Source organism: Furipterus horrens, unplaced genomic scaffold (assembly GCF_987537825.1).
Source record: "Furipterus horrens unplaced genomic scaffold, mFurHor1.1.pri manual_scaffold_1, whole genome shotgun sequence".
NCBI lineage: Eukaryota > Metazoa > Chordata > Mammalia > Chiroptera > Furipteridae > Furipterus > Furipterus horrens.
In genome coordinates, this window is record NW_028327171.1 from 162221085 (window position 1) to 162248868 (window position 27784).

Below are 27784 nucleotides of genomic sequence, written 5' to 3' on the forward strand. Positions count from 1 at the left end.
TGTTGGTGGGCTTAAGATTCTTCAGGAATGGGAGCTATAAATTAGTCTTCAGTATCCTCCATTAATGTGGTCATGACCTTATTTAGCAGGACCTCCCTGAAATTTGTGGCATGTGAAATGCACCCTATGCAAGCACTCAGAACAAAATGATATTTATCTTATTTTACATTACTTTATCCATTTCATCTGATTTTTAGATGCAATAAGAAAAAGAAGAAGGTAGGTTAGATATCTGTCTAGACTGCTATATCTTTCCAAAGTCTAAAGACAATTTTATAAATTCATATTTAAGATGGAAGAATAAATAATAAAAGAAAAATAATATTTTTATTTATTTCCACATTTTATCATAGTAGTGAACCCACCTCAAATAAATAACAGTCAAATGTGATATTTTTTCTTGCCTTTTCTGTAGTGACTGTAATTAATTGAGAGATCTGATAATTCATTGATTTCAAAGCTGAAATAGTATCCAAATTAATATTTCTCCAAACAATAACAGAGGAGTTCAAATGAATATAGGGGAATACATAAAACAAAATGAAGAAAAGGAGCTCAATGCCATTTCTTACCTTGGTTTAAAGGAATAATTTTCAAAATTCTCAAAGTTCTTGCAATTCTAAATATTGGATTGAAGTTTAGAGGTGAATATATTGTTATATGCCTGCGGAATTAAATTAGAGTTATTTAGAGGTTATATTGAAATTATGTTACTTACCTTTGGCTTTTTATATTCTTTGAAACTTATTTTTAAAATCATGTATCCAAACATCTCCATTGCTTTCATTATTCCATTATGCAAATAGTTTTATTATTGACTATAAGACAAAGATTGCTACAATGTGCACAGTAGCCAGGTAAATATTAATCCACAAACACATTAAGAGAGTTTGTTAAATGGTCACACTGTTGGTACTCTTAATTCCATATTTGTATCATGTTCATAAATATTTTGTCATCTAATTAATAAAATGATAATTAAAAAAAATCATAATCTTCTAAAGGAATGAGTTTCAATTCAAGGATTTAAACATTTAGGATGATTTTGATGATGGTGATGATGATGACGATGGTGGTGATGTTGATGATGACAATGGTAATGATGATGAAAACAGAGGCAGTTCCATAGTGGTTAAGAGCACAGACTCTATAGCCAGACTGCATGTGTAGAAATCCAGACTCCATTCTTTACTAGCTGTGTGACAGAAAAATTACTTAATTTTTCTTGCCTCAGTTTCCTCAGAAGCGGGAATAATAATACTTCCTTAAACTGCAGCTTTTTGTGGGGATTAATATAACAGCAACTGGCACATGTTAAATAATATCTAAATGTTAACTGTGCTATTTAAGTGTGTGCTAAACAACAATAGCAGAAATAATGATAGTAATAGTACAAGAAGCAGTGATGATAATTGTAATGATTTTAGCTATTATTTTCTGAATGCTTAGAACATGGCAGACACTATTAACTTTTATAAAGATTTTTTAAAAAATTCAATTCAAAAATATATAAATAGAATATTATTTTAAATTTCTTTAACAGAGGTTTAACTCCAACGATCATTTACTCAGCCACAAAGCAGAGTACATTAAATAGATGAACTTAAAAAACAATACATATGAAAACCATTAGAATGTAATGTAATATTCTAGGAAATGTAGAAAATGTATGTGTGTATGTTTTTAAAATATCTTATTCAGATACCTAATATATATACTGGTCTTAAGAAATGCAGCTAAGTAAAATGTAGATTAGAGACAGAACTAAACATGCTAGGATCTTCTCCTAGGTCTCCAGAGAATTTTTTCTCACTAAAAATAACTTAAAAAGCAAATATTCAACCTCTATCATCTTTGCTTCATATAGAAAATATAGATAATATCCATTCCTTTAATTTCTATTGCATATTCTGAAACCTAGTTTAGCTGGAGCTGAGAGAACTCACTATGATTATATAAAATATTCTGTATTTGCAATATTTTTCAGGCAGAAAATTCTGTCAACCTCAGTTTTTTAATGAAAAGCATTTGTTTAGGAAGGTACTAAGATGTTTGCAACTTAAATAAATACTCACTCAAATAAAGTTACACTGAAATCAAGCCAGTTCCATGGATCACCGAAGAAATAAAATGGTCCTGTCCAGGTGCCTCTTGCAATAAGTTTGACAAGTATTTCAAGTGTGTAAATTCCAAGCAAAGTGATCCTGCAGGAAAATTTTAATATATACATTGAGAGTAAAAATAACACATTGTCAGTTCTTAATACAATGTCTATGATAACTATGTGGCCACCAATCAACCAAAGAACCAATCAATCAACCAGACAACAACAAAAAAATGTGCTTTTAATCATACAATAGGGCTTTTAATAGGGCTTCCCGGGTGGCCTAGCTCTCATAGCATTAACCATAAAATCTGACTATCAGTTTTTAAACAAGTCCTAGCTCAGGGTTATAGTCTTTATATATATTTAGGTAAATGATGAAAATACCACATTTCAAATGTATTCCACACTGGAAATCACATAATAAATAACTGAATTGTAAAGAAATTTGAAGAACTGATTTTATCATATGTATATATAAGAACTTCAATGGGGAATCAGTATTATATTTACAATCAGATGTGGGATTGCAACAGTAAAGAAAATCTGAGGCACTGACATATTAATCTTTAGTAATTAATTTTAAAATAAAACCTCATTTGTACGACACCATAGGCATAAACATATAAATACTCAAACATTCACATGTTATCCTAACAGGTTGGGAAGTAATGAAAGGGCATAAAAACATTAAAATTGATTAATTGACATACACGTATATTTGCTTCTATTTAGAAAATTCATTTATCATAGTATGTAGATAAATATGATATTATATACAATTAATATATCATATGTGAAATATAAACATTAAATTGTACAATGTTATAATATTTAGTATATAATGTACTATAATGCCATATGTTAAATATAAAATGTAATCTTATATGAGAATATGTATAATAAAATTATATAACTTACTGTAATTCTTGTCCCCATTTTGGAAAATTAGTCATGGCCATAAATATGCAGTCAATCAGGACACTAATCAAAATGAACAGTCGAAAAAAGGTAGATTATAGTCAAGGAATAACAGATAATAATATTGGAAATTTTTTTCTAAAATCTTTTATATATATATATACATATATGAAATAAAAGTTTTTTAAATTATCAAAAATATATTATTGATTGAAAAATAATGAAGGTTAATATTTTATATTTACTACTGTTGTGTGTATGAGAAAACATAATTTAAATGTATTTTCAAATATGGAATACTTAGTGCAGCTACAATCCAGATTTCAATATGACCTACAATGAGATATCAATTCAAAAGAGAAAGACTGCAGCAATATTCGAATAGAATAGTTGCATTTGATATTTGTACATTCTAAAACCAATAGAAAAGGATATGGATGTACCAAAATCTTAACAGCTGTTCTTCTAATTGAATTGAAAGGAGACAATGTACACCAGGTGGCATTAAATCTGAAAATTGTTCTCTTTTTATTTAATGCCATGAAAGTCTGTAAAGAAAAAAAGAACATCAAGTGAAATTAGAACTATAAACTATAATCTAACCAATTACGCAACATATTGGCACTGATCATTATAGTCATGAATTCTAAGTTATATTTTTCTTATATTTTGATTTTCTTTTATAGACAAAATAAATGGAAGTGTTTTAAAACACTCTTTTCATTGATATCTAGACTTATCTTCCACATTTTTTTTTGCTAGTGTGCTATCTGAGAAAGCTATCACCACATACCAATCCTCAAGTTTTTCTTGTATAATTAAAATAATAGGAAGAAAGGTATATATTAATGGCTTATGGAGATGCATTTAAACATATCAGAATTCAACGAATGTAAAAAAAAGTTAATTTTACTTCAAATCAAATGAGGTATGGGATTACAATAGTAAAACTGAGGCAAATGTACTGAAATATTACATTAATAATTAGTAATTATTCATGGTTTAAAACACATTTTTTATCATTGTCATAAAACACATTGAAATCTTGAAAAAATATGTTAGGATATAAAAGCATTAAAACCGAAATTAATGAGTAATCAAAAATATCCTAAAAGTCATATATGAGAGGGACCCCTAAAAAACCCAGAATTATCTTTTGTAGGGGGGGGGCCCTTTGTAGTACAGGCTTCCCCTGCTAGGTGAGTGTTCTAGGAACCCATCTGTATCAGTGTACCAGCTGGTGTTCTTGTGAGAGTCTGTGCTCAGCTTCAGTGAATTTTTTTGTAGACTCTTTCAATGCATTTGCCAATTTCATGATGGATGATTTATCTTCCCATACCGCACTAACTGTTCAGTAATTTTTGACCAAAAACTTCATGACCCCTATGTCCCACCCTCCCTATTCACCTGATCTTGCCCTGAATGACTTTGTTCTGTTTCCCTGGATGAAAAAAAGTCCTCAAAGGGGAATGTTTTGCCAATGTGGAAGAGGTGAGACAAAAACAAAAAACAAAAACAAAACAAAGCAAAAAAAAAAAAAAAAAAAAAAAAACAGCAGAAGCACTAAAAGGCATCAAAATCAACAAGTTCAAAAACTGTTCTGAGCAGTGGAGAAAAACATCTCGATAGGTGTATTGCATCAAATGGAGAGCACTTTGAACATGACTGAAGTTTAAATATGTAAGAATAAATACACAATTTTTTATAATAAACTCTGTTTTAGGGGGGTCCCCTCTAGTATGTGTGTAGATCTACAACATACAGGTGGGCAAAAGTAGTAGGTTTATAGTTGTTTTTATGGAAAATAATATAATTAATAAATAGTACAAAAATAAACTTTCACATAATCATAACTGTAAAGCTACTTTTGCCCCACCTTGTATACTATAGTATTATATTAGACATTATATCATATGTAATTATACAGAGGTGTATATGGTGACAATATATTGGTATTTATATTTGTGTGTATATGCAAGCTCATCAACTTGAACATGTGAAATTGTGTACATATTATAGTTATTTTAAAATTGATAAACTTTAATAGCCAATCATGCTTCCATAAAACAAATAATCATATTAAAGCATAACAGTATAACCTATTACAAAGTAAAGTAACCCCAAACAAACTAATCAACAAGGCAAGCAGTGAGTTTTGATAAAAATCTCAAATATGTGAGATTTCTTATGTAGTTTTGTATAATCTAAAATTACTTGTAATTTATTCTTCATTCTCTCTTTTGAAAAAAATTTTATTGTATTTTTTTCATTACCATTTAGCCCCCTTATACCCACCTCCCCCCGTACAAGCACCACACTCTTGTCCATGTCCATAAGTCCTTTCTCCTTTTGCTCAGCCCTCCACCTCCTCTCCTCTACCCCATTCTCTTTCTCATTCTATTTCAATTATGTTTTTGGCATTTCTGCAAAATAAAATAATAAAAATGTAGTCACAATAAGGTAAATTAATCCTTACATTCTGATTCTGATAGTATGGGTCCACGTCTTCCAAGGGCTCTGACACCATTTCTTGAGGAAGGGTTCCATAAACAAGTGGAAGCTCTTTCCCAATTTCCAAGTCAGTGTTTGGCTTTAAATCTTCTTCATGTCCCTCCTTGTGTTTTTTAGCAATACGCTGTTCCATAAGTTCAAGAGACTCTCTGGTGAAGGGCACAAGACCCTTAGGTTCTGGGGAAGCCATTTTTAATTTTGCACCTACAAGAAATGTATTCTCTTTAGTTCTCTATAAAATTTGTGTATACTTTATAAAGAAAGACATTAAATTACAAACATTTAAGATACAAGTAAAAGATAACAGCAAACTAGATACCTGTATTCAAAGAAAGTTCCTCAGTTTTATAGAAATCTGAGTTATTAAACTAGGTTCTGTTATAGTTAATATTAGACTTAATTTGTAATTTCAAAAGTAACTCGTTCTGTCTTATTTACTTACCCATTGAATTCTTTTATTTGTACTGAAATCTTCCTTTCCATTTCTCACATGTAATAAAAGAATCTAAAGTTGCTACAGATTTGGCAGGTGGGGGTATTTAATTATTTCCTCTCTACTGTACATTACCATTGACTAGACTTTTCCTCCCTAAAGGCAGTCTTTATTGGCTCTAGGTCTCATTCTCCTTTCCTTTTAAAAATTAAATTGATTGGGGTGACATTAATTAATAAATTTATATAGGTTTCAAGTGTACAATTCTTTGACACATCATCTGTATAATGCATGGTGTAAAGTCAAATCTCCTTCCATCACCATACGCTCAAACTCCTCTATCCTCTACTACCCCACCACACCCTTTTCTTCTGGTAACCACGATACTGTTGTTTGTGTTTATGAGTTTTTGTTTGTTTGTTCATTTGCTTGTTTTTGTGGTATTGACATGAAAATTTTGAAAATATTTACTGGCAAAGATATATGCCCCCTTATGTTCATAGCAGCATTATCTACTCTCTTTGAATAGCTCTGTTTACTACCCTTGACTCAATTCTTAGTTCAAATTTTAACTCTGATATCCCTTAAATTCATGCCTTTTCCTTCTGTTGTATCCTACTTTTTGGTGAATGAATAGGGAAACACAGGGTTTCCATTACTGTACATGGATACTTACTAAGTACATTTTCTAGACCACTATCTTTCCTCTGCCATTTATGTGGCAATATCACCAATGACAGCAATTTAACAAGTAAAAACAAAATGTATTGTTTTTCCCCCTGACCAAAATCAATTTTTAACCTTTTAGCCTTGTAACAACAAAAGCAAAAAGTAATTGTCTTGAAAATTATTTATGAAACTTTTCTTTGTCATTAATTCCTCTGAAGAAAAAAATGTTCTTTCAAATATTTTTCATTATGTATTTAAAATGATCCATTGTTAATATATCTACATAAAGGCAAGCCATCTTTGTAATTCTATATCTGGGTTGCTGTAGAAGTTTTTACAGATGTCCCAAAATTCTAGTCTTTATCTATTTCAAATCACCCTATTGATCACTTAAATTTGTGTTAATTAAATACAATTTAATGCATCAATTCCCCACTTACAATTCTTGTTCTTTTATCTCACATAAAAACACTTTCTTTTGCTGATTTTCTCCAGCCTAATTCTTGTCAGAACCTATGCAAGTGATCCTATTCAGTGAAAACTGACTGATTATTCTTTATTCACTCCTCTTAACCTTTTTTTGTAATTTTATTATTGCAATTAAGGATAAGAAATTTTATACTTGATATTGTGGCTTTTGTATATGTATATTTTGTCACTTATAGTGCTGGCCTTGGTTGAATTCCTTCTATAAAGTTTCCCTAAAACAGAAACCACATACATATGTATACACATATATATTTTGCAGCAGAATTCCACACTGTTGAGTGAAACTGAGTTGTTAATAGTTTAGTCCATTACTTATCTATTGATGGAAAGTAAGAAAATACATTAATCCTTTTTTAAAGAATATTTTGTTGACTATGTTTTTACAGTAGTCCCAATTTTTTTCCCTTTGCTCCCCTCCACCCAGTACCCACTTTCCCTCCAGCAACCCCACCTTCCTTAGTTCATGTCCATGGGTCGTGCATATAAATTCTTGGGCTTCATCCTTTCCTATATATTTCTTAACTTCCCTCTGTTCATTTTGTACCAATCAATTATGCTTCTTAATCCCTGCACCATTTCTCTATTTCTTCCCCTTCCCCCTCCCAGCCGATAACCCTCCAAATGATCCCCATACCTATGGTTCTGTTCCTATTCTGGTTTGCTTACCTGGATTTTGTTTTTATTTTTTAGATTCAGTTGTTGATAGTTGTGAGTTTGTTGTCACTTTAGTGTTTATAGTTTTGATCTTTTCTGAAGCAAGTCCCTTTAACATTTCATATAATAATAGCTTGGAGATGATGAAGTCCTTTAGCTTTACCTTGTCTGGGAAGCACTTCATCTGCCCTTCCATTCTAAATGATAGCTTTGCTGGATAGAGTAATCTTGGTTGTAGGTCTTTGCTTTTCATCACATTGAATACTGCTTGCCAGTCTCTCTTGCCTGCAAAGTTTCTTTTGAGAAATAGGCTGATAGTCATACAGGCACCCCTCTGTAGGTAACTCTCTGCTTTTCTCTTGCTGCTTTTAGGATTTTCTCTTTATCTTGAACCGTTGGCATTTTAATTATGGTGTGTCTTGGTGTGGTCCTCTTTGAGTCTAGCTTGTTTTGGACTCTCTGTGCTTCCTGGGCGTGTATGTCTATTTCCTTCACCAAATTTGTGAAGTATTCCTTGATTATTTTTTCACATAAGCTTTCAATTTCTTGCTCTTCCTCTTCTGATTCTGGTACCCCCATGATTCGAATGTTGGCACATTTAAAGTTGTCCCAGAAGTTCCTAAGCCTCTCCTCCCTTTTTTCAATTCTTGTTTCCTCATTCTGTATTTGTTGACAATTTTTTTCTTCCTTATGTTCCAAATCATTGATTTGAAGCCCAGTTTCCTTCCCTTCACCACTGGTTTTGTGCAGATTTTCCTTTGTTTTAATTAGCATAGCCTTGACTTCTTTCCTAATGTGTTTGCTGTACTTAAGCATGCCTGTCAAGCCTGTGAGCAACTTTATCACCAGTGTTCTGAACTCTGCATCTGTTAGGTTGGCTATGTCCTTGTCACTTAGTTCTCCCACTGGAACCTTCATCTGTTCCCTCTTTTGGGCCATACTTCTCTGTCTCCTCATCTTAATAGGCTCCTGTGTTTGTTTGCCTCTGTGTCTTAGATAGAGCTGTCGCAACTGTTATGTTGTAAAGGGTGGAGCCTTAGGTACTTATCACTACAAGCCAACCCATTTCACCACGTCGTGGCACTGTATGTGGGGGAGGGGTCTTGGAGAAAACAATGCCGCTTGCTCTGCACTTGCCCCTTTTCCAGGCACTGCTCCTACTTCTTATGGGACTGAAGTCTCTCTAGCTGTTGCCCTGGCTGTCGTTCCCAGAGTGGATGGGTCTGCGGACATTCTAGGACTGTGCGGGCCCTTTAAACAAGCAGATCTACTGAGAAACTAGTAGTTTCTTCCTTCACCTCAAACCTCATTGGTTTGCAGAGTCAGAAGCAATGAGCCTTTATTTTCCCAAGAATTGGAACCGTGATCTCTGTGGTCTGGTCTGGTGCTGGGAGCGCTCCCCAGGTCACTGTCCTTACTTTTTAAAACATGTAACAGCACTTTCCATCAGCCTGCCACTGCCACCACTGTTGACACCACTACACTGCATCCTCTCCACCCTGGTTCTGTACCTCATACCTGTCTGGATGAGTATTCCTTCTTTATATCTTTGTTTGTTGGACTTCCATGCAGCTTGATTTTCTGGAACTTCTGGTTTTCTCTAGTTTTGAGGTAATTGTATTTCTTCTTAGTTGTGGAGAAAGACTCAGCATGTCTGTCTAGGCCTCCATCTTTGTCAGAAGTCTTACATTAGTTAATCTTAATGAAGTGCCAATCATTGCAAAAATCAGACTCTTACTGCTAGCTTAAATAAATGGTGTGTGACAGACATTTCAGATATACAAATGGCAAGCTCACAGGTATCTAAAGAGAGAACACATTGAATATTTCTGTGTCCTGGGAAATAAAAATGGAAAATCCAGTATGGGATGACTCCTTGTATCTCTCATGGGATCACCATTTTCTGGGCTTTTCTTTTCTTTCTTTTATTTTCACTCTATCTAAAGAATGGTTTCCTTTGCTTATTACTAAGAATGTATGTCAAACAATGGCATCCCAGCTTCAACTTTATTTGATTTTTCAGTTTAAGTTCCCATCATATCATTATATCCTCATATCTAACAATGTACATAAAAAGATATTCTTAATTGGTTTAACCCAGCCTCTGGATTTATTTTCCTTGGTTCAGTCACTTGTGACCAGAGAGGGAGATTTTCAAAATAGCAATAGCTTCTTATGCCTACTCCCCTCAAGGGATGTTAAAAGGATGGGGTGTGAAACAATTTTGAGAAGAGCAATATGGAATAGAAATATTGATATATATCTACTTGGAAGTATCTTTCCAGATTAATGGTATAAAAACTAACAATTGTTCACCTTAAAATTTACTTCTCAAATACCTTGCTCAATATTATGCACAAAACTAACATATTAAAAGTTGCTCAAGATCATTTATATATACTATATGCATACATACAAAAACATATATAGTAACACCTCACATATCAAGATTTATTGAAACATCAGCTACAGATACTTAAGTTTGCTATTACATATAAAATTTTCTTACTTTAAAATATTAAATGTGCTTTCAAAATTGAACTCCTTATATGGAGTTTCTTAATGAGTCATGATTATAGGCCAGTAAAAATAAAATCATGAACTTTAGAATTAGATCTGCATTCAAATGCTAAATGCTGCTACTAAAGTTATAACAGGCCTCAGTCAAATTACTTAATATCCTTGAACCTTCAGTTATGAAACTGATATTCCTTTGGGTTAAATAGCATAAAATAAAATGATATGGATGAAAATGTCTACTACAGTGACTGGCACCTAATAAATGGGACGTAAATATAAATTTTCAGTTGTGTGTAATAAAACTTTTATATATTAGAATCATGGGCCAAACTTAATAAACTAATATTTAATGGAAATATATGTATGGTTATGAAATATAGACCAAAACATCTCACTATACAAGTATAGTAAAGCTACATTTTTGTAGCAGAGAAAACGGCCAAGGGATTTTATATAATAGTATTTGTGATGTAAATCAATACTGATTTGTATCTACCGAGAAACCTATATAACCTTCATCAGTATTAAGGAAGATGGAAGAGGCAGCCCTTCTTTATTCTGCTATAATCCAGTACCACACCCAAAAGGCATGTTCATAAACTGGAGGGTCTTCAAATAGAATCCGAATATTGATTTGACTCAGATCAAAGCCCACTTAAAAGAATAGAGGATATAGACTTCTGGCCAAGATGGAGGCCTAGACTGACACGCTCCTTCTCCCCCCACAACTAAGAAAGACTACAACTACCGCAAAACCATAAATAACCAGAAGTTCCAGAAAGTAAAGCTACATGGAAGTCCAATGTATGAAGTTATAAACAAGTGGTGTTCATCCAGATGGGAAGGAGGGGCAAAGCTGCAGCAGAAAGATCAAGCTGTGCTGGAGGCGACAGCTGCAGCTATGAGCAGCAGGATCCAGTAAGCACAGACACCCATATTTAAGGGGAGGAGAGAAGCGCCTGAGAACCAACCCTGGCTGCAGACTAAACCCATCAGCTCATGATTCCAATGGCGGGGAAGGCAGACCGCCATTGCCTCATACTGTGAGGCCCAGAAGGGATGGGGACAAAGGAGGAGATTCCTGGTCTCTCAGCAGAGAGCAAACAATAGGGATCCCTCTTGGACCCCTGCCCACACACAAAGAGCCACAGTGTGATTAGAAGGGTCACTCGATAGTGACAAGTGCACAGGATTCTGCCCCCGATAGTGTAGGAGGGGTGAAAGCCCCACCCAAGAAGGAAAGATAAATGAAAGTGGTCAAGATGGCAAGAATCATGATTGAAATACCAATCAGACAGCTAAGCAAAAAGCAAATATGCGAATTAACCGATGAACAAATAGAAAATCTTTCTGAGGCTCAATTCAGAGCTATAGTCATAAGGTGGCTTACAGAATTAACAAAAGATATTGAACAAGATGGGGAAGGAATGAAGTCTAATCCTGCTGAAATGAATGAAAACACATATGAGACAAGTGGTGAGGGAAGAAAAACTAGGGATAAAATCAATAAATCGGAACATAGGGAAGGAACAAAGAGTCAGCCAGTGCAGAAAGAGGAAAAAAAAAAAGTGAGAAATAAGAGGAGAGGCTCAGAAACCTCTGGGACAGTTATAAGTGAATGAACATTCAAATTATAGGGTTGCCAAAGGGTGAAGAAGAAGAACTAGAAATTGAAAAATCATGTGAAAAAATAATGAAGCAGAACTTCTCGAACTTGGGGAAGGAAATAGACTTACAGGCAGGAAGCACAGAGAGTTCCAGATAAACTGGACCCAGGGAGAACCACAACAAGACACATTTTAATCAAAATGTCAAAAATTGAAGATAAAGAGAGAATCTTAAAAGCAGTAAGAGAGAAGAAAAGAATTATGTACAAAGGGGTCCCAATTGGACTATCAGCTGATTTCTCAAGGGAGACCCTGCAGGCAAGAAGGGACTGGCAAGAAATATCCAAAGTAATGAAAATCAAAAACCTACAGCCATGATTACTCTGTCCAGCGAAGCTGTCATTCAGAATAGAAGGGCAGAAAAAGTGCTTCCAGGACAAAGTAAAACTGAAGGAGTTCATTAGATCCAAACCACTATTATATGAGGTGTTAAAGGGACTGGTTTAGAAGAAGGAGGATCAAAACTATGAACATTAAAATGAAAACTGTATCACAACAACCAACAACAGAAGCTAGGAAATTGAAACAAAGGCAAACTAAGTAGGCAATGAGAGGAGAAAAAGAATTATAGGTATGGGGAACATATTGGGGTCAGGTCAGCAGGGAGGAGAAGGAGGGAAAAGGGAGGGAGATGATGCAGGAGTTAAGAAGCATAGTAGGAGGGAATGGAGTAGATAGGAAGATGTTGAGAAGAACTATATGCACAACCAATGGGCATGGACTAAGGGGGGGGACAACTGCAGGGAGGGGAGCTTAAAGGATGGAGGGAAGCAGAGGGAAAATAAATTAGGACAATTGTAACAGCATAATCAATAAAATATATTTTTTAAAAAAAGAATAGAGGATATATTAATTGAAGTACAAAAGACTCGACTAAACCATTATTTTTTCCAAGTATAATAACATAGTCTGAGTCATATTTCCTTACATGTAAACTATAGAATCCCTCATGAATTGCACAAAGTCATAACAGTTAAACAGATTATATATAGAAAACTGTCTAACAGTACTAGTCAGTACTAATTCTCTTCCATAACTCAGTTAGTTATCCAAGAAGACTTCTTTAGTGATAATTTTCACGTTGAATGAAATGACTATGGGCTGTTGACCATGTTAATGATTTGATAGTGAGCAAGTCTGTATCAAATGGAATTGGCTTGCATCTGATTTGTAGATGGCTAAGAAAAGATTGTAAATTATTAATCATTAACTCATAATATGGTAAAAGGCATTTCTGTGGGGAATTTATAAAATATGGTCCAGGCACTATGCTTTCCAGTGAGTGATCTTAATATAGTGCACTAAAGCCCAAAAACTATGTCAAGATTAATAGTTAATTTGTCTATTAGACTTTCTTTCTAAAAATCGAAAGCTCAAGTAAGCTTTTAGCAAGAATTGTATCAAATTCAAATCAGGGACGTCAGGCCAAGATGGAGGCATAGACAGACACGTTTGGTATCCATCCACAACTAAGAAGGAATACAACCACCTCAAAACTAGAGACAGCCAGAAGTTCCAGAATATCAAACTGCATGGAAGTCCAGCAAACAAAGATATAAAGAAATACTCATCCAGACAGGTAGGAGGGGCGGAGCAGGGGCAGAGAGGATGCGGTGTGGTGGCTGCAGCAGTGGCGGCAGCAGCGGCAGTAGTGACAGGACAGCAGAAAGAGCAGTCACACATTTTAAAGTCAGAAGGGACACCTGGGGAGTGTTCCCAGCTCCTCATTGGATCTCGCATCTCACGGTCCCAGCACCAGAGAAAATCAAGCCTCATTGCTTCTGACTGTGCAGACCAGTGGGGGTTGGGGCAGAGCAGAAACTGCCAGTCTCTCAGTAGATCCGCTTGTTTAAAGGGCCCGCACATTCCTAGAATGTCCACAGACCCGTCTACTCTGGAAACGACAGCCAGGGCAACAGCTAGAGAGGCACCAGTCCCATACGGAAGTGGGAGCAGTTCCTGGAAAAGGGGTGAGTGCTGAGCAAGCATCATTGTTACCTCTCAGAACCCTCTCCCACATACAGTGCCACAATGTGGTGAAACAGGTCATCCTGTAATGACAAATCCCTAAGGCTCTGCCCCTTACAACATAACAGAGTGACAGCTCTACTTAAAACACAGAGGCAAACAAACACAGGAACCTATTAAGATGAGAAGACAGAGAAGTATGGCCTAAAAGATGGAACAGATTAAGGTTCCAGTGGGAGAACTAAGTGACAAGGAGATAGCCAATCTAACAGATGAGGAGATAGCCAACCTAACAGACGCAGAATTCCAAACACAGGTGATAAAGATGCTCACAGGCTTGACAAATATGTGTAAGTATGGTAAATGCATAATTGGTAGGCACAAAATAGACAGGGGGAAGTTAAAAATAATATAGGAAACGGTGGAGCTAAGAACATATATGCACGACCTATGGAAATGAACTAAGGGGGGTGGGATTTTGGGAGGGAAGGGGGGTACTGGGCATAGGGGAGCAAAGGGGAAAAATTTGGAACTACTGTAACAACATAATCAATAAAATATACTTAAAAATGGCAATTATAATTTTGGTCACACTTACTGATTACTACCATTTTGTGAGGCAATGGACAAGATGTTTCTCTTATATCTTGTTTTCACATGTCATTCTGTGATCAACATTTATAAATGAGGAAACAGATTGATGAGTTTCATGACTTCTCCATCATTGTATAGCCAGTTGAGTGGTGAAAATATATGCTAACCCAGGTGTGTCCAAGTCTAAAATTGGGTCGCATTAAACTACTCCATAAAAATGCTTACAAGCTGTAAATTTTTAGACAAGTGTAAACAATTGATACCTCAGTATGGCTACTAGAGATATCCAAAAACTAATGGACTTAATGGGATACTTTAGCTACCAATTTGCACCTCTGAGCAGCTGACAAGTTCACCAGGTGCAATTATCTAGAAAAATTATTTGTGTAAAATATTGTCAAAGTCAAGTATTTTATAAAATGTTGTAAAAGTAAAAGGAAGCAAGACTAAGGACATTAATTTGGAGCATAACATGTACTGCCTAGTATATTGATCCTCTGCATAGATTTAGGAATTTGCTATTGTGTGAACTATGGTGGGCGACCTCCTGCAACAGAACTGGAAAGGACCAGATAATGCAGGTAGTGACTTTTCCAGGGTCTCATGGAATCTAAAAAGTGACCACATGACTTTGGAAAGCCAATCAAATGTATCAGCTCAAGATTTCTTCTTTGGACTTAATGACATGAAGTAATAGGGGTAGTGGGGAATCCACTTTTGCAAGAGAGGCAGAAGCTTCAGCAGCAACTTTCAGCAATTCGGGGAACATACTAGTAATATAGTAGCAATGCCTGGTGCTATATTTTTGGTAGTTTGAGCTGAAGTATTATTGATGCTCACTGGACTGCTTCTGCCATAGGTTATCGGCTGTGATCCTGGCTTCAACTTAGTCCTCCCTCTCTCCCCTCATTCCTCCATTTTCTTCAGTAGATGCCTAGATTTAGGGTTATTGAGAGTTGAGTTTAAATCTATCAATGGTTTCATTTCTCCCAGGCTGACTTGTTACTATCATTAAGCATATTTTGAAGCATTGGTATAATATAGACTCTATATAAAAACTTAGTTTATTTCAAATCAGAATTACTAAATAAAGGCTACTCAATAATTAATACAAAGAAGTTAGTGGAAAATTCCTTTTTCTCACCAGTATTTTCACCATTAGTGTGTTCTCTTTCTGTCAGTCATTTTAACTTAAATTTAGACCCCATTTTACATAAGGCCTTTTGAGGATGGGAAGAAGTGAAGATGGATTGGGTTTTACTTTTCCTTTACAGACATTTAGAAGTTTGGGCAGTCTGTGACTTCTAGTTATGCCGATGGTGTGGGCTTTGTGTAGTTTTAATTGTTTTATTTTTTTTGTGTATGTGTGTGCTGTTTGTTTTTGAAGCACATATGGGGAAGTTCTGAATTGGGCAGTTCCCATTATTATTGGCTCCATACACTTCTAATAGCCAAATAAAATTTGGATGGCAGAATGATTTAAATGCAAAATAATATATAAATTAAAAACCCAAACAATAAAGCTTATGAAAGAAAGCATAAATAAATGGCTTTGTAATAATTTTAAATGGAAGTCCTAGTTTAATGAAGCAAAGTGATGGCTAGGATGTGAGGCAGAAAGTACTCTAATAGAAACTTTTTTGGTAGTATAAATTAGTACATCTTTTCCTGAAGGAAATCTGGCACTAGTTCTCTCAATTAAAAATTATACACTTTACCCTAGCAATTTGAGCAATAACTTACCCAATGGGTACACTTCAAACCAATTACTGTGCACAATATTCAGAGTTGTACTTTTTATTAAAGTTATTGGGGTGACATTGGCTGATAAAATTATATAGGTTTCTTTGATACATCACCTGTACATTGCATTGTGTGTTTACCATCAAAAGTCAATTCTTCTTCTGTCACCATAGATTTTACCTGCTTTAACCTTTACTACCTTCCCCACCCAGAGTTGTATTTTAACAGCTTAGAATAGAAATAGTCCACATGTTTCTCAGGTACAGCTACTAAACAAAATATGCTAGAATACACCCTTAAAAGGAAATATTATTTTGTGCTTCTGTAACTGTATGGATTTTTTTAAAGTATATGTGTGTAGAATTATTTAAAAATAGTAACAGATATTAACTAAAGAAATGTAGTACTTCTTAATATCTTTACAAGTTATAAAATAACCTAGAAGTTGATTCCTAGCTATGTACATTGATCACAGGCTTTGACAGTGAGGTCCATAAAATCCTGATTGTATTACTGTCATACTATATGGAGAGTATGGGATATGGGAGAAGTACCAGTTTAGAGATTAGGGGAGGGAGAGATTATTTTTTATATTTTTGTTGTTTGATGTACATCTGAAATGTCCAAAAGTAAAAACTCAGATATTAATTGAAAATATGGATTTGGAGTTTAATAAATATAATTAAGCTATATATATATATCTATATATACATATATATAGATATATATACATACATATATATGTGCACATGTTTTATATACCTATACAAGTATATGTGTATATATGAGTATATGTATATGTCGTCGTCGTCGTCGTCGTCGGCAGCCGTCCGTCTCGAGAGACGATGGTGTAGCTTCTTAAGAGTCTATCTGCACCGCCGAGAATGGCTGTGCAGTCCGACTCGGGAGTGACATGGTATCTGTCTCCTCCCGTGTTGAATCGACATCATGCGATGACGCTGAAGCTACAGAGCCTGGGCAGGGTGATATGGAGGGTCTGCTGTTGCCCATGCAGCAGACCCCCCCTCTCTTCGCAGCTGAAGGGTCCAAGGGAAAGACGGAGTCGATACAGCTTGGGTTCAGGTGCGCCGCAGGAGTTGCCGGTGTTGACTACAACGTCAAACCGCCTTAGGGACTCCGGCTCCGGATTTTCTGTCGGGGTTTACTCCCTTAGCCTTTCCCCTGAAGAGGTATGCCGCAAGGCAGCGGAGGTTTTTTGGAGTCAGAGTATATGTATATGTATATGTATATGTCACATAGTATATAATTACCTAATTATATGGATATATAAATAGGTCAAACTAATGGTGCACAAAATATCATGTGTATTTGCAAAATAGAATGATTTTAAGGACAGCCTACTGAAAAGCATCTGCTACCATTTAACAGTTTAGAAAGCAAGTGGTTTTATATATCATTTCTAATAAATGTTGTAAGTCACATGGGTCAAATATGAATAAGAAATACCACAGTTAAAATATTAACATTATATATTAGGAAACAATGACGAGAATGATTACTGACTTTTCATCACAATAAAACAAATACCAGAAGACAGAGTAAAAATATCCTTAAAGAAAAAAAATGTGAAGCTAGAACTCTGTATACAGCAAAAGTATTCTTCAAGAATGGAGATAAAAGGCAGTGCCTTTTGACCCAGCGATTCCATTGCTAGGTTTATACATGAAGAATCCTGAAACCTCAATTCAAAAGAACCTATGCACCCCTATGTTCTCAGCAGTGCTATTTACTATAACCAAGTGCTGGAAACAGCCTAAGTGCCCATTGGTAGATGACTGGATCAAAAAACTGTGGTACATTTACACACACAAAAAAAATACTATGCGGCAGAAAGAAGGAAGGAACTCCTACCTTTTGCAACAACATGGATGGAACTGGAGAGGATTATGCTTGGTGAAATATGCCAGGCAGCAAAAGATAAATACCATATGATCTCACCTAATATGGGAAACTAATAAACAAACCAAATCAATGAGCAAAATAGAATCAGAGGCATGTAAACAAGAAAAAGATTGACAGTGACCAGGGGGTGGGAGGAGGGAAAAATGTGGAAAGGAGGGGAAGGGTCTAGTCAAGAAACTAGTTTGAATGACCCATCGCCATGAACAACAGGGTGGGGATTGACTGGGGGATGGGTAGGTGGGGTAGGGAAGAGAAATGGGAGAAAAAGTAGTACAAATGTAATAGAAAAAAAAAAAAAGAATCGAGGCAAAATAAAGATATTCTCAGATGTTTCAGGTGTAAATTTAGATCTTCAAGAAGGAATAAAGTGAAAGAGAAATACAGAATACATAGGGAAATATAAAGCATAATTAACAAAAAGTAGAAGCAGCCCAGGTAACTGTAAAGAGAATAGATAGGGAAAAAAACCTGATATATTCATACAATAGAACACAACTCAGCAATAGGAAAATAAATGAACTACTGACACACAGAAAAGTGGCTGAATTCAAAAGCATTATGCCAAAGATTACAGACTAAATGATCCACTTTATGAGAACAGTTGGAACACACACGATAATCTCCAGGAGTGGCATAAGAATTGACTGGGAGGGGTGATGAAATTCCCAGTGTTGGTGGTAATAATGTTCATCTTGCTAGAGGTTTGGAGCACACGGTGCGTACATTTGTAAAAACCAATAGAACTATATCCGTAAGGCTTATGCATTTTACTTTGTTTCACCTTTTAAAAAGCCCATAAGCAAATACTGAATTCTAGTTAACTACCGTATTTTTGGCTCCATAAGACGCACTTTTATTTCCCCCGTGGGGGGAAAATGTCTGTGCGTCTTATGGAGCGAATATTGCATCACAGACCGTGATGTGTATTACTTGATCTGTCAGCGGTGGCAACAGCTGTTAGAAGAGGAAGCAGTGGACCCATGTGAAACCCCTGGGGACTCTTAAATGTCCCACTTTACTACTGAATCTCAGGATGTCTTGTCAGTATGAAGATAGTGAAGGAAGTGATATCAGTGATTGTGAGCAACTGAGCTTCATAAATTCTGACACTAGAGACAATGAGTCTTAGGGCTCCCAGAAAACTAGAAGAGTACTCTAACCTTAAAGTCTCTCCTCATTTGCTAATGACAGTGATGATGGTTCTTTTATTTTTATTTTATTTTTAAAGTATATTTTATTAATTATGTTGTTACAGTAGTTTCAATTTTTTCCCCTTTGCTCCCCTCTGCCCAGTATCCCCCTTCCCTCCAGTAATCCCACTCCACTTAGTTCATGTCCATGGTTGTGTATATACATTTTTTGGCTTCACTCTTTCCTATATTCAGAGAAGGAAAACTCTGATTCCAAAAAACCTCCGCTGCCTTGCGGCATACCTCTTCAGGGGAAAGGCTAAGGGAGTAAACCCCGACAGAAAATCCGGAGCCGGAGTCCCTAAGGCGGTTTGACGTTGTAGTCAACACCGACAACTCCTGCGGCGCACCTGAAGCCAAGCTGTATTGACTCCGTCTTTCCCTTGGACCCTTCAGCTGCGAAGAGAGGGGGGGTCTGCTGCATGGGCAACAGCAGACCCTCCATATCACCCTGCCCAGGCTCTGTAGCTTCAGCTTCACTGGAGAGGACACTCCAGCGACATCGCAAGATGTCAATTCAACACAGGAGGAGACAGATACCGTGTCACTCCCGAGTCGGACTGCACAGCCATTCTCGGCGGTGCAGATAGACTCTTAAGAAGCTACACCATCGTCTCTCGAGACGGACGGCTGCCGACTCGACTCTTTCCTATATTATTCTTAAGTTCCCCCTATTTTGTATTTACCCATTATGCTGCTTCTTTTTTTTTTCTTAAACAAATGTGTTGACATGTTTTAAAATTTTAATTAATTAATTAATTTTTAGAGAGAGGGGAATGGAGAAAGAGAGGGAGAGAAACATCACTGTGTGGTTGCCTCTCATGTGTCCCCAACTGAGGACCTGACGTGCAACCTACTCATGTGCCCTGACTGGGAATCAAACCAGCACACTTGGTTCACAGGCCGATGCTCAATCCACTGAGCCACAGCAGCCAGGGTTTCCAATTATGCTTCTTAATCCTTGCACCATTTCCCTGTTTCTCCCCCTCCTCTCTCCTAGTTGATAACCCTCTGAATGATCCCCATACCTATGATTCTCTTCCTGTTCTGATTTGCCTATTTGGATTTTGTTTTTATTTTTTAGATCCAGTTGTTGATAGTTGTGAGTTTGTTGTCACTTTAGTGTTCATAATTTCGACCTTCTTTTTCTTAAGTAAGTCCATTTAACATTTCATATAATAATAGCTTGGTGATGATGAACTCCTTTATCTTTACCTTGTCTGGGAAGCACTTAATCTGCCTTTCCATTCTAAATGATAGCTTTGCTGGACAGAGTAATTTTGGTTGTAAGTCCCTGCTTTTCATCACCTTGAATACTTCTTGCCAGTCACTTCTTGCCTGCAAAGTTTCTTTTGAGAAATCAGCTAATAGTCTTGTAGGCACCCCTCTGTAGGCAACTCTCTGCTTTTCTCTTGCTACTTTTAAGATTCTCTCTTTATCTTGAACCTTTGGCATTTTAATTATGATGTGTCTTGGTGTGGTCCTTTTTGGGCCTAGCTTGTTTGGGACTCTGTGCTTCCTGGACTTGTACTTCTATTTCCTTTGCCAAATTTTTGGAGTTTTCCTTCATTATTTTCTCACATAAGTTTTCAACTTCTTGCTCTTCCTCTTATCCTTCTGGCACCCCTATAGTTTGTATGTTGGCATGTTTAAAGTTGTCCCAGATGTTCCTAAGCCTCTCATTTTTTTTTTAATTCTTGTTTCCTCATTCTGTACTGGTTGACTGTTGTTGTCCTCTTTATGTTCCAAATCATTGATTTGAAGCCCGGTTTTCTTCCCTTCACCATTGGTTTTGTGTAGATTTTCCTTCGTTTCATTTAGCATAGCCTTCACTTCTTCCCTTATGCATTTGCTGTACTTAAACATACCTGTAAAGCCTGTGAGCATCTTTATCACCTGTGTTTGGAATTCTGTGTCTGTTAGGCTGGCAATCTCCTCATCTGTTAGGCTGGCTATCTCCTTGTCACTTAGTTCTCCCACTGGAACCCTGATCTGTTCCGTCTTTTGGGCCATACTTCTCTGTCTCCTCATCTTGAAAGGCCCCTGTGTTGGTTTTCCTCTGTGTCTTAGGTAGAGCTGTCACACCTGTTATGTTGTAAGGGATGAAGCCTTAGAATTTTTTCATCAGTAGAGGGTGACCTGTTTCACCATGTTGTGGTGCTGTATGTGGGGGAGAGGTCTGAGAGGGAACGATGTCACTTGCTCATCACCTGCCCCTTTTTCAAGCACTTAACCCATTTTGTATGGGACTGGCACCTTTCTAGTTTTTGCCCTGGCCATCATTCCCAGAGACAGTGGGTCTGTGGGTGTTCTAGGACCATGGTGGTCCTTTAAACAAGCAGACTCTTCTGAGAGACCAGCAGTTTCTTCCTCTGCCCCAACCCCCACTGGTTTGCACAGTCAGAAACAATGAGGCTTTATTTTCTTTGGCGCTGGGACCGTGAGCTGTGTGTTCTGGTCTGGTGCTGGAGCACTCCCCAGGTGTCCCTTCTGACTTTTTAAAATGTGTGACTGTGCTTTCTGGAAGCCTGCTGTTGCCACCACCGCTGCCGTCACCACACTGCATTCTCTCTGCCCCGGCTTTGTCCCTCCTACCTGTCTGGATGAGTATTTCTTCTTTATATTTGTTTGCTGGACTTCCATGCAGCTTGATATTCTGGAACTTCTGGCTGTCTCTAGTTTTGAGGTAGTTGTATTCCTTCTTAGTTGTGGAGGGATACCGAGCATGTCTGTCTAGGCCTCCATCTTGGCTGGAAGTCGATGATGGTTCTTAATACTGCTATTGACTGCTGTTCACTTTACATGGTTGAAATATTATTCTGTTATATTTTACTAAATATTTTAGTACACCATTTGGTTCCAAATATTTTTTTTCATGTTTTCCTACTCTAAACCTCAATGCATCTTATGGTCAGGTGCATCTTATAGTGTGAAAAATATGGTATATGAATTATGAAGTATTTATGAGTGAGGCCTCTAGTATTTGCAACTTGTTTTGAAAGATGTCAAAAAAAAGAATTGATGAATTATTTGAGGAATGCATACATATTTGTATGTTAAAGTAAATATTAAAATGACAAGTAAAGATTCAAGGTATTGAGTGGGTGTTCCCTGTGCTGTTTTGTTTGCTCTTCCATATGTTTGAAATATTTTATAATAAATACTTGAAAAAATCTAGTTTCATAACCAAATGGATTCAAATATGGATTTTAGAACTTTTTAACTATGACCCTGAGTGACTCACATAACCTCTCCATGCCTCAGTTTCCTCAACTTTAAAATGGGAACAATAAAAGTACTGTATCAAGTAATGTGAGCATGGAATAAGTTAATAAATATAAAGCACCTGCCAGGTAATACACACTCATTAAATACTACCTGCTATTATTTTAAAGCACTTTTATTTTTATGTTTAACCATCTTTTGAATTAAATTACTGCCAATTTTCCTGGAATTTATAAAGAGACTATACTGAATATAATTTAATTTCTTTTTAATAACTAAAGTAATAATCAATTACAAGCAACTGTAATATTTTGATTTAAATAATTTTTAAAATAACTCTGCTTTTGACATTTTTCTTCTGCTTTATTTATTTGTATCTCTTTTATTACCAGACTTTAAATTTTTTTCTTGGTGCCTTTGAGTTGGTTGATTCTGTTGGCTTCCTCTCCTAGCAATTCTTCTCTAATTTTCTGGGGGTAAATACCATAACAATGAACCATGAGTGAGAGCCCCAAATCTCCAATGAAATAAAATCAACCATACAATAAACATTTTAACTCTTCATAAATCTTCTCCCTCCTCCCTAACCCCAAGTCCCATTGTGTTCTTTTCCTGAGGTATAAAATGAAGGGTTGATTCACAGGGCAGGGCATACATCTCTTTAGATTCCAAGATTCCAGCCATGTTTAAAAAACAATGATGACATTTCTTTTTATTATAAGTATAATCCAACACATCACAATTATCTGATGATTTGAAGGGTAGAAAATTTTGTAGATAGGAGGAGTTAATGACAGGAAACTAGCAGAACAGACCGGACATCTAGTAGCAAATAACCATATACTCCTGCTAATATACAACCTCTAGTCTCCAAAACTGGCTCAGATTGCATTTTATTTATTACATAATTAATTTATATGCTTCGATTTTTCTTGTATTTGCATCTCTTTAGTATGGCTATCATATTTTTTAATTTCAACATTTTTTCCCCCTGAGATTGTTTTGTTCTTGCCTGACTAAAATGACTTTTGATTTATAGCTCTTGTTTTTACATTCTCTGCAATTATTTTCTTCCCAGAGTTCAGTCAGTTTTGGCTAAGCTCTTCAATATGTGTGCCTGACCTAAGATTAACCCACTGTGGGTGGATGTTTTGCGCTTTTTGGTGGCTTCAAATTTCCTGATTGCTCAACTTTATCCTTCCTTAGTTCCCTTGTCCTAACCCTTCTCAGAACCCTTGGGGCACATTATTGAAATATGCTCTCTTCCAGAAAGAAGTAGTAAATAACTGAGTCTCTCAAAAAAATACACATATGATCATTTGTACTCATTTTTAATTATATATTTTAACATTTCAATATCAGATATAGTTTAAGAAGTGAGCTCCAATTTTCCTTGAAGGATTGTTCTTGCCATTTGATAGGCTATGTAGGGCAACATGTTTAACCACGGTGCTTGTTTTTGACATTAATTTACTTGGCAATCATTTGAGGAACATATATTGTACTGATTAGGTGCCAAGCACTATGTCAGACAGCAGTGCCAGAAATAGTAATAAAATATAATCACTGAATTTTAGGAAAATGGAAGACAGACTTATAAACAAATCAGAACCAAGTCATCTTGGTGATGTTTGAAAATAATTAAGTTTTAAAAGCAACAATCATTTAAATTAAAATAGTCTCCAACACTGGTGGACCTGGATTCTACCTAGCATTTTTCAAATTTTCTAATAATATGATAACAATTAATGTTTCTCTTCTTGAGGTAGGGAGCAGTCTAGGAAACTAAGCTTCAGAATGCCACAGTCAATATGCACAAAAGGATTAGAAATCCATAACAAGGGTCAGATAGCAAAGTCTCCCCATCTGCATCTGAGTGCAAATATGTTAAGAACAGTGAACAGAAGGAAAACTGAGTGGCAGCTGAAACACCAGGAAGGAACATAGATCACTGGGGATAGGATCCCAACGAGGGTCTCCTGACTCACTCATAAGTGCCACTATGACAGTAATAAAGATGATAGAAATCGAAGCTGCTAGGAACACAAAATTAACATTGATTTTGCCTTAAATATTCCTACTTGAATCTTCTAAGACAACAAGTCTTAGAAGTGACTGTTCCCAGTGAGTCTGGGAAAGTGTTCTAAACCAACACTCTAAACAACTCAATGACTCCAACTTTTCCAGATGTTCTTCAAACATCTACTCCTTTGTAAAATTGGCCTCTGAGTTACCCCTTGTTACTCCAACAAAATGAACAAATTGTGCAGAGGAGCCAGGATCTTCCTAGAATTGTGTTTCTGGTAAGCCCAGTCTGTCAGATGCTTAACCAAAAATTCCTGGCCAGTGGTCACATCAGGGCTCAATAAGTGAAAGAAAAGTACCATTTGTCACTTCCCAGTGGAATGCATGGGAGTTTTGTCAGGCAACCAGAGTCTATAACTTGCCTTCAACCCTGAAGTCCATGATGCAACTGGCTCCCCTGAGATGCAAAACCTGATCTCAACTCCTGTTAAATAAAATCCATAACTGGAACTCTCCTTGGAGCTCTTGGGGACCATGCAAAACCAGCTGACCTCTGTGAGCATCCTCTTAATCTGCAGTAAGACTATTGGATTTCCTTGAACCTTCATTGTTGCCCAGTTTCCAAGCAGTGGAATAAACCATGCCCTACATCTGTGACCAGATGAAAGAGTCTAAACTCCTTGCCGTATAAGGCAAACGATAAACCTCTAGCACCTAGTCTGGCTCTGGATTAGTTTGAGATATGCACAAGGCCTTCAATGATGTATCCGGCTCTGGATGGCTGACAAGAAGTCAAAGTGTCCAACCTGCGGTTCATGAGTCCTGGGGCCTCTCGGAGGAAAAAGGTGAGAAGATGGTGGCCTCTGGTCAAAACCTTGGTATTGAGGTCTAGGGAAAGGAAATCTTCTCAGTGCAGCTGATTTGAATGATATCAGCTCTTGACTACCTATTAAAAAATCTCCTGGTGCTAACATTTAAAATCTAGGGGCAGACAGCCCAACCCAGACAGGCAATTTCAGAATACGTATTTTTGGCTGAAGCCCCTTGAGATGAATCTAATGCAACATGTCAGAGAGAAAGATTCCTTTGGATCATAGCCAGGCTTCATCCAACTGCCTTTATAAAGCAAGCAGAGGCGTCATCATATTTTTCTTTTGTTGTTTTATCTTGTCTGATATCCTGAGTATCAGAGATGAAGCACACACTGGAACTGCTGAGGGAAAAACCTGCTTTAAAACATCACTTCTGCAGAAAATCCATTCTTTTCACCTCTTTGGGCACCTTCTCTCCTTACCTCTAGAATAGCCTCATTCTCTGGGTGCCTGTTTGGCAATGACCTTACCAGATACTCTCAATCTGCTAGAGGTCATTTTTGAAGAACAGCCCCAAAGTTTGAAATTGAAGAAATGCAATTGGGACATTCACCTTATCCTGCAGCTCCCGCTCCCCTCAGAGATAACACGTCTCTTTTTCCTTCCACTCTTTCTTCTCGTTTCCAACACATCCAATCTCATATTCAGTAGAGTAGTTAGAAGTCACAGGTCCTGAGGACAGTTTAGGTTCATACTTGTTGTTGAGAACTAATTATTAATGGCATTCTCTTTCCTTTTCAAAAGCACCCTGAATTAGAGGGTGAATGGCACGGCCACGCAAACAGCAAGGCCACCCAGTGTACAGTCTCTGTGTAGCTTTGTTCCCAAGAAGAGGCTGTGTGGACAGCACTTTCTATCAGCAACTGCAGCTGCATCTTCTGAGAGATAATGAGGGACAGCGAGGAAAGGGGATGTCAGAAGTCAATGTTTTTCACCTCTCCTCCCACTCCCTACTTCTTCTACTGTTTCTTAGTTTGATTCCCAGAGAACAGCCCTCCAGTAATGCAGTCAGGCTATCAATATAGATTCTGCACATGTAGGAAGTGACTACCTAGGGCAGTCGCAGCCTCCTAACATCTAAATAATCAACAGCTCTGCTTTCTGGGAAGCTGGGTTTGACCCTAGGGATGAGAAACAGATGCTGGATGTGCTTTGCCAAAAGGAATTATGAAACGCTCTACTCTATAACAGATAACAATTATTCATGTATTCTCCTAATTTATTTATCAAAAGATTTAAGGTAGCTTAGGAGTGTGTAGGCCGCAGAGGAAGATAATGTAAATTAGGAAACATGAAGCAAAAAAAAAAAAAAAAAAAGAAAAAAGCTCATTTGGGACTAGAAGGAACTGCATGCGTAAGTGAAGGAGACAGTTAATGTGATCATTAAATGAAACCTATATTGTTGAGAATGTAGAAATCACACCTACTTTAGTGAAGAGACCAATTTCGATTGACATTTTGTTCATTAGAGCTACTTCACTGCACTTCATAGATATATTATGGCTTATATTTCATCTTTCCCACATTCTATGACTCACAACTAAATTCTCTGATGCAGAGTCTTTTCCATTAGAACTCTCTATTATCTATTTTTTTTTCTCTCCAGGGTTTAGAACTCAAATGATATTGGATGCATTGCTTATTTTCATATGGAGAATATGAAAATACTATAATTGTCTTTTAGGAAGTAGAAGAATATGAGGAGAGGTCATTGAAACTCACAAGATTCTGAAAGATATGAATAAAATTAAAACAATCAATAACTTTAGCACTAAAGCTTTAGAGACATAAGTGAGACTCTTCTTAGTGGATGTGACCTTTGACTGGCTGGGATTTGAAAACAATAGGTACCTTTACATGGTTCAGGTGAGAGTATAAATAAGTGCATTTTTATCTGAATGACTGTCAATAGTTACACTTACTCTTTGGCCCCCAAATTAAGCTCTCCTATGAATATTCTTGCTGAAGTTTGAGAAATCATGTTTGCAAAGATGTTAGTCACAACAGGGTTTTAATTTCAAAGACTGGAGACCATCAAAGTGCCCACTTTGAGGAGCTAATCTCATAAATTGCAGTAGACTGCTATCATGAGGCATTATTTGGTAATCATGAAGAAGGAGGTATGTCTGTGCTCATCTGGAAAGATTCCCAAAATAAAGTACTTAGTGAAAAATGTAACATTGAGAATGGCTTGCTTTGTTTACCTTTGAACAAAATGTTTTATAAGGATTATATACATAGTATTACATATGCTACCACATGCATAATGTTTCCCC

General features: G+C 36.5%; 1 protein-coding gene across 1 annotated transcript in view; it reads right to left on the reverse strand.

Moving 5' to 3' along the window:
• The window catches only part of SCN7A (sodium voltage-gated channel alpha subunit 7), a 90308-nt gene that overhangs the window by 57870 nt on the left and 4654 nt on the right, over positions 1–27784 (reverse strand). The window contains exons 2-6 of the mRNA XM_090280463.1: positions 5502–5740; positions 3461–3573; positions 3026–3115; positions 2076–2204; positions 573–664 (exon numbers count right to left, since the gene is read on the reverse strand). Of these exons, the coding sequence (XP_090136589.1) occupies positions 573–664; positions 2076–2204; positions 3026–3115; positions 3461–3573; positions 5502–5726 (649 nt within the window). The 5' untranslated portion in view covers positions 5727–5740. The remainder of the gene's footprint in view (positions 1–572; positions 665–2075; positions 2205–3025; positions 3116–3460; positions 3574–5501; positions 5741–27784) is intronic.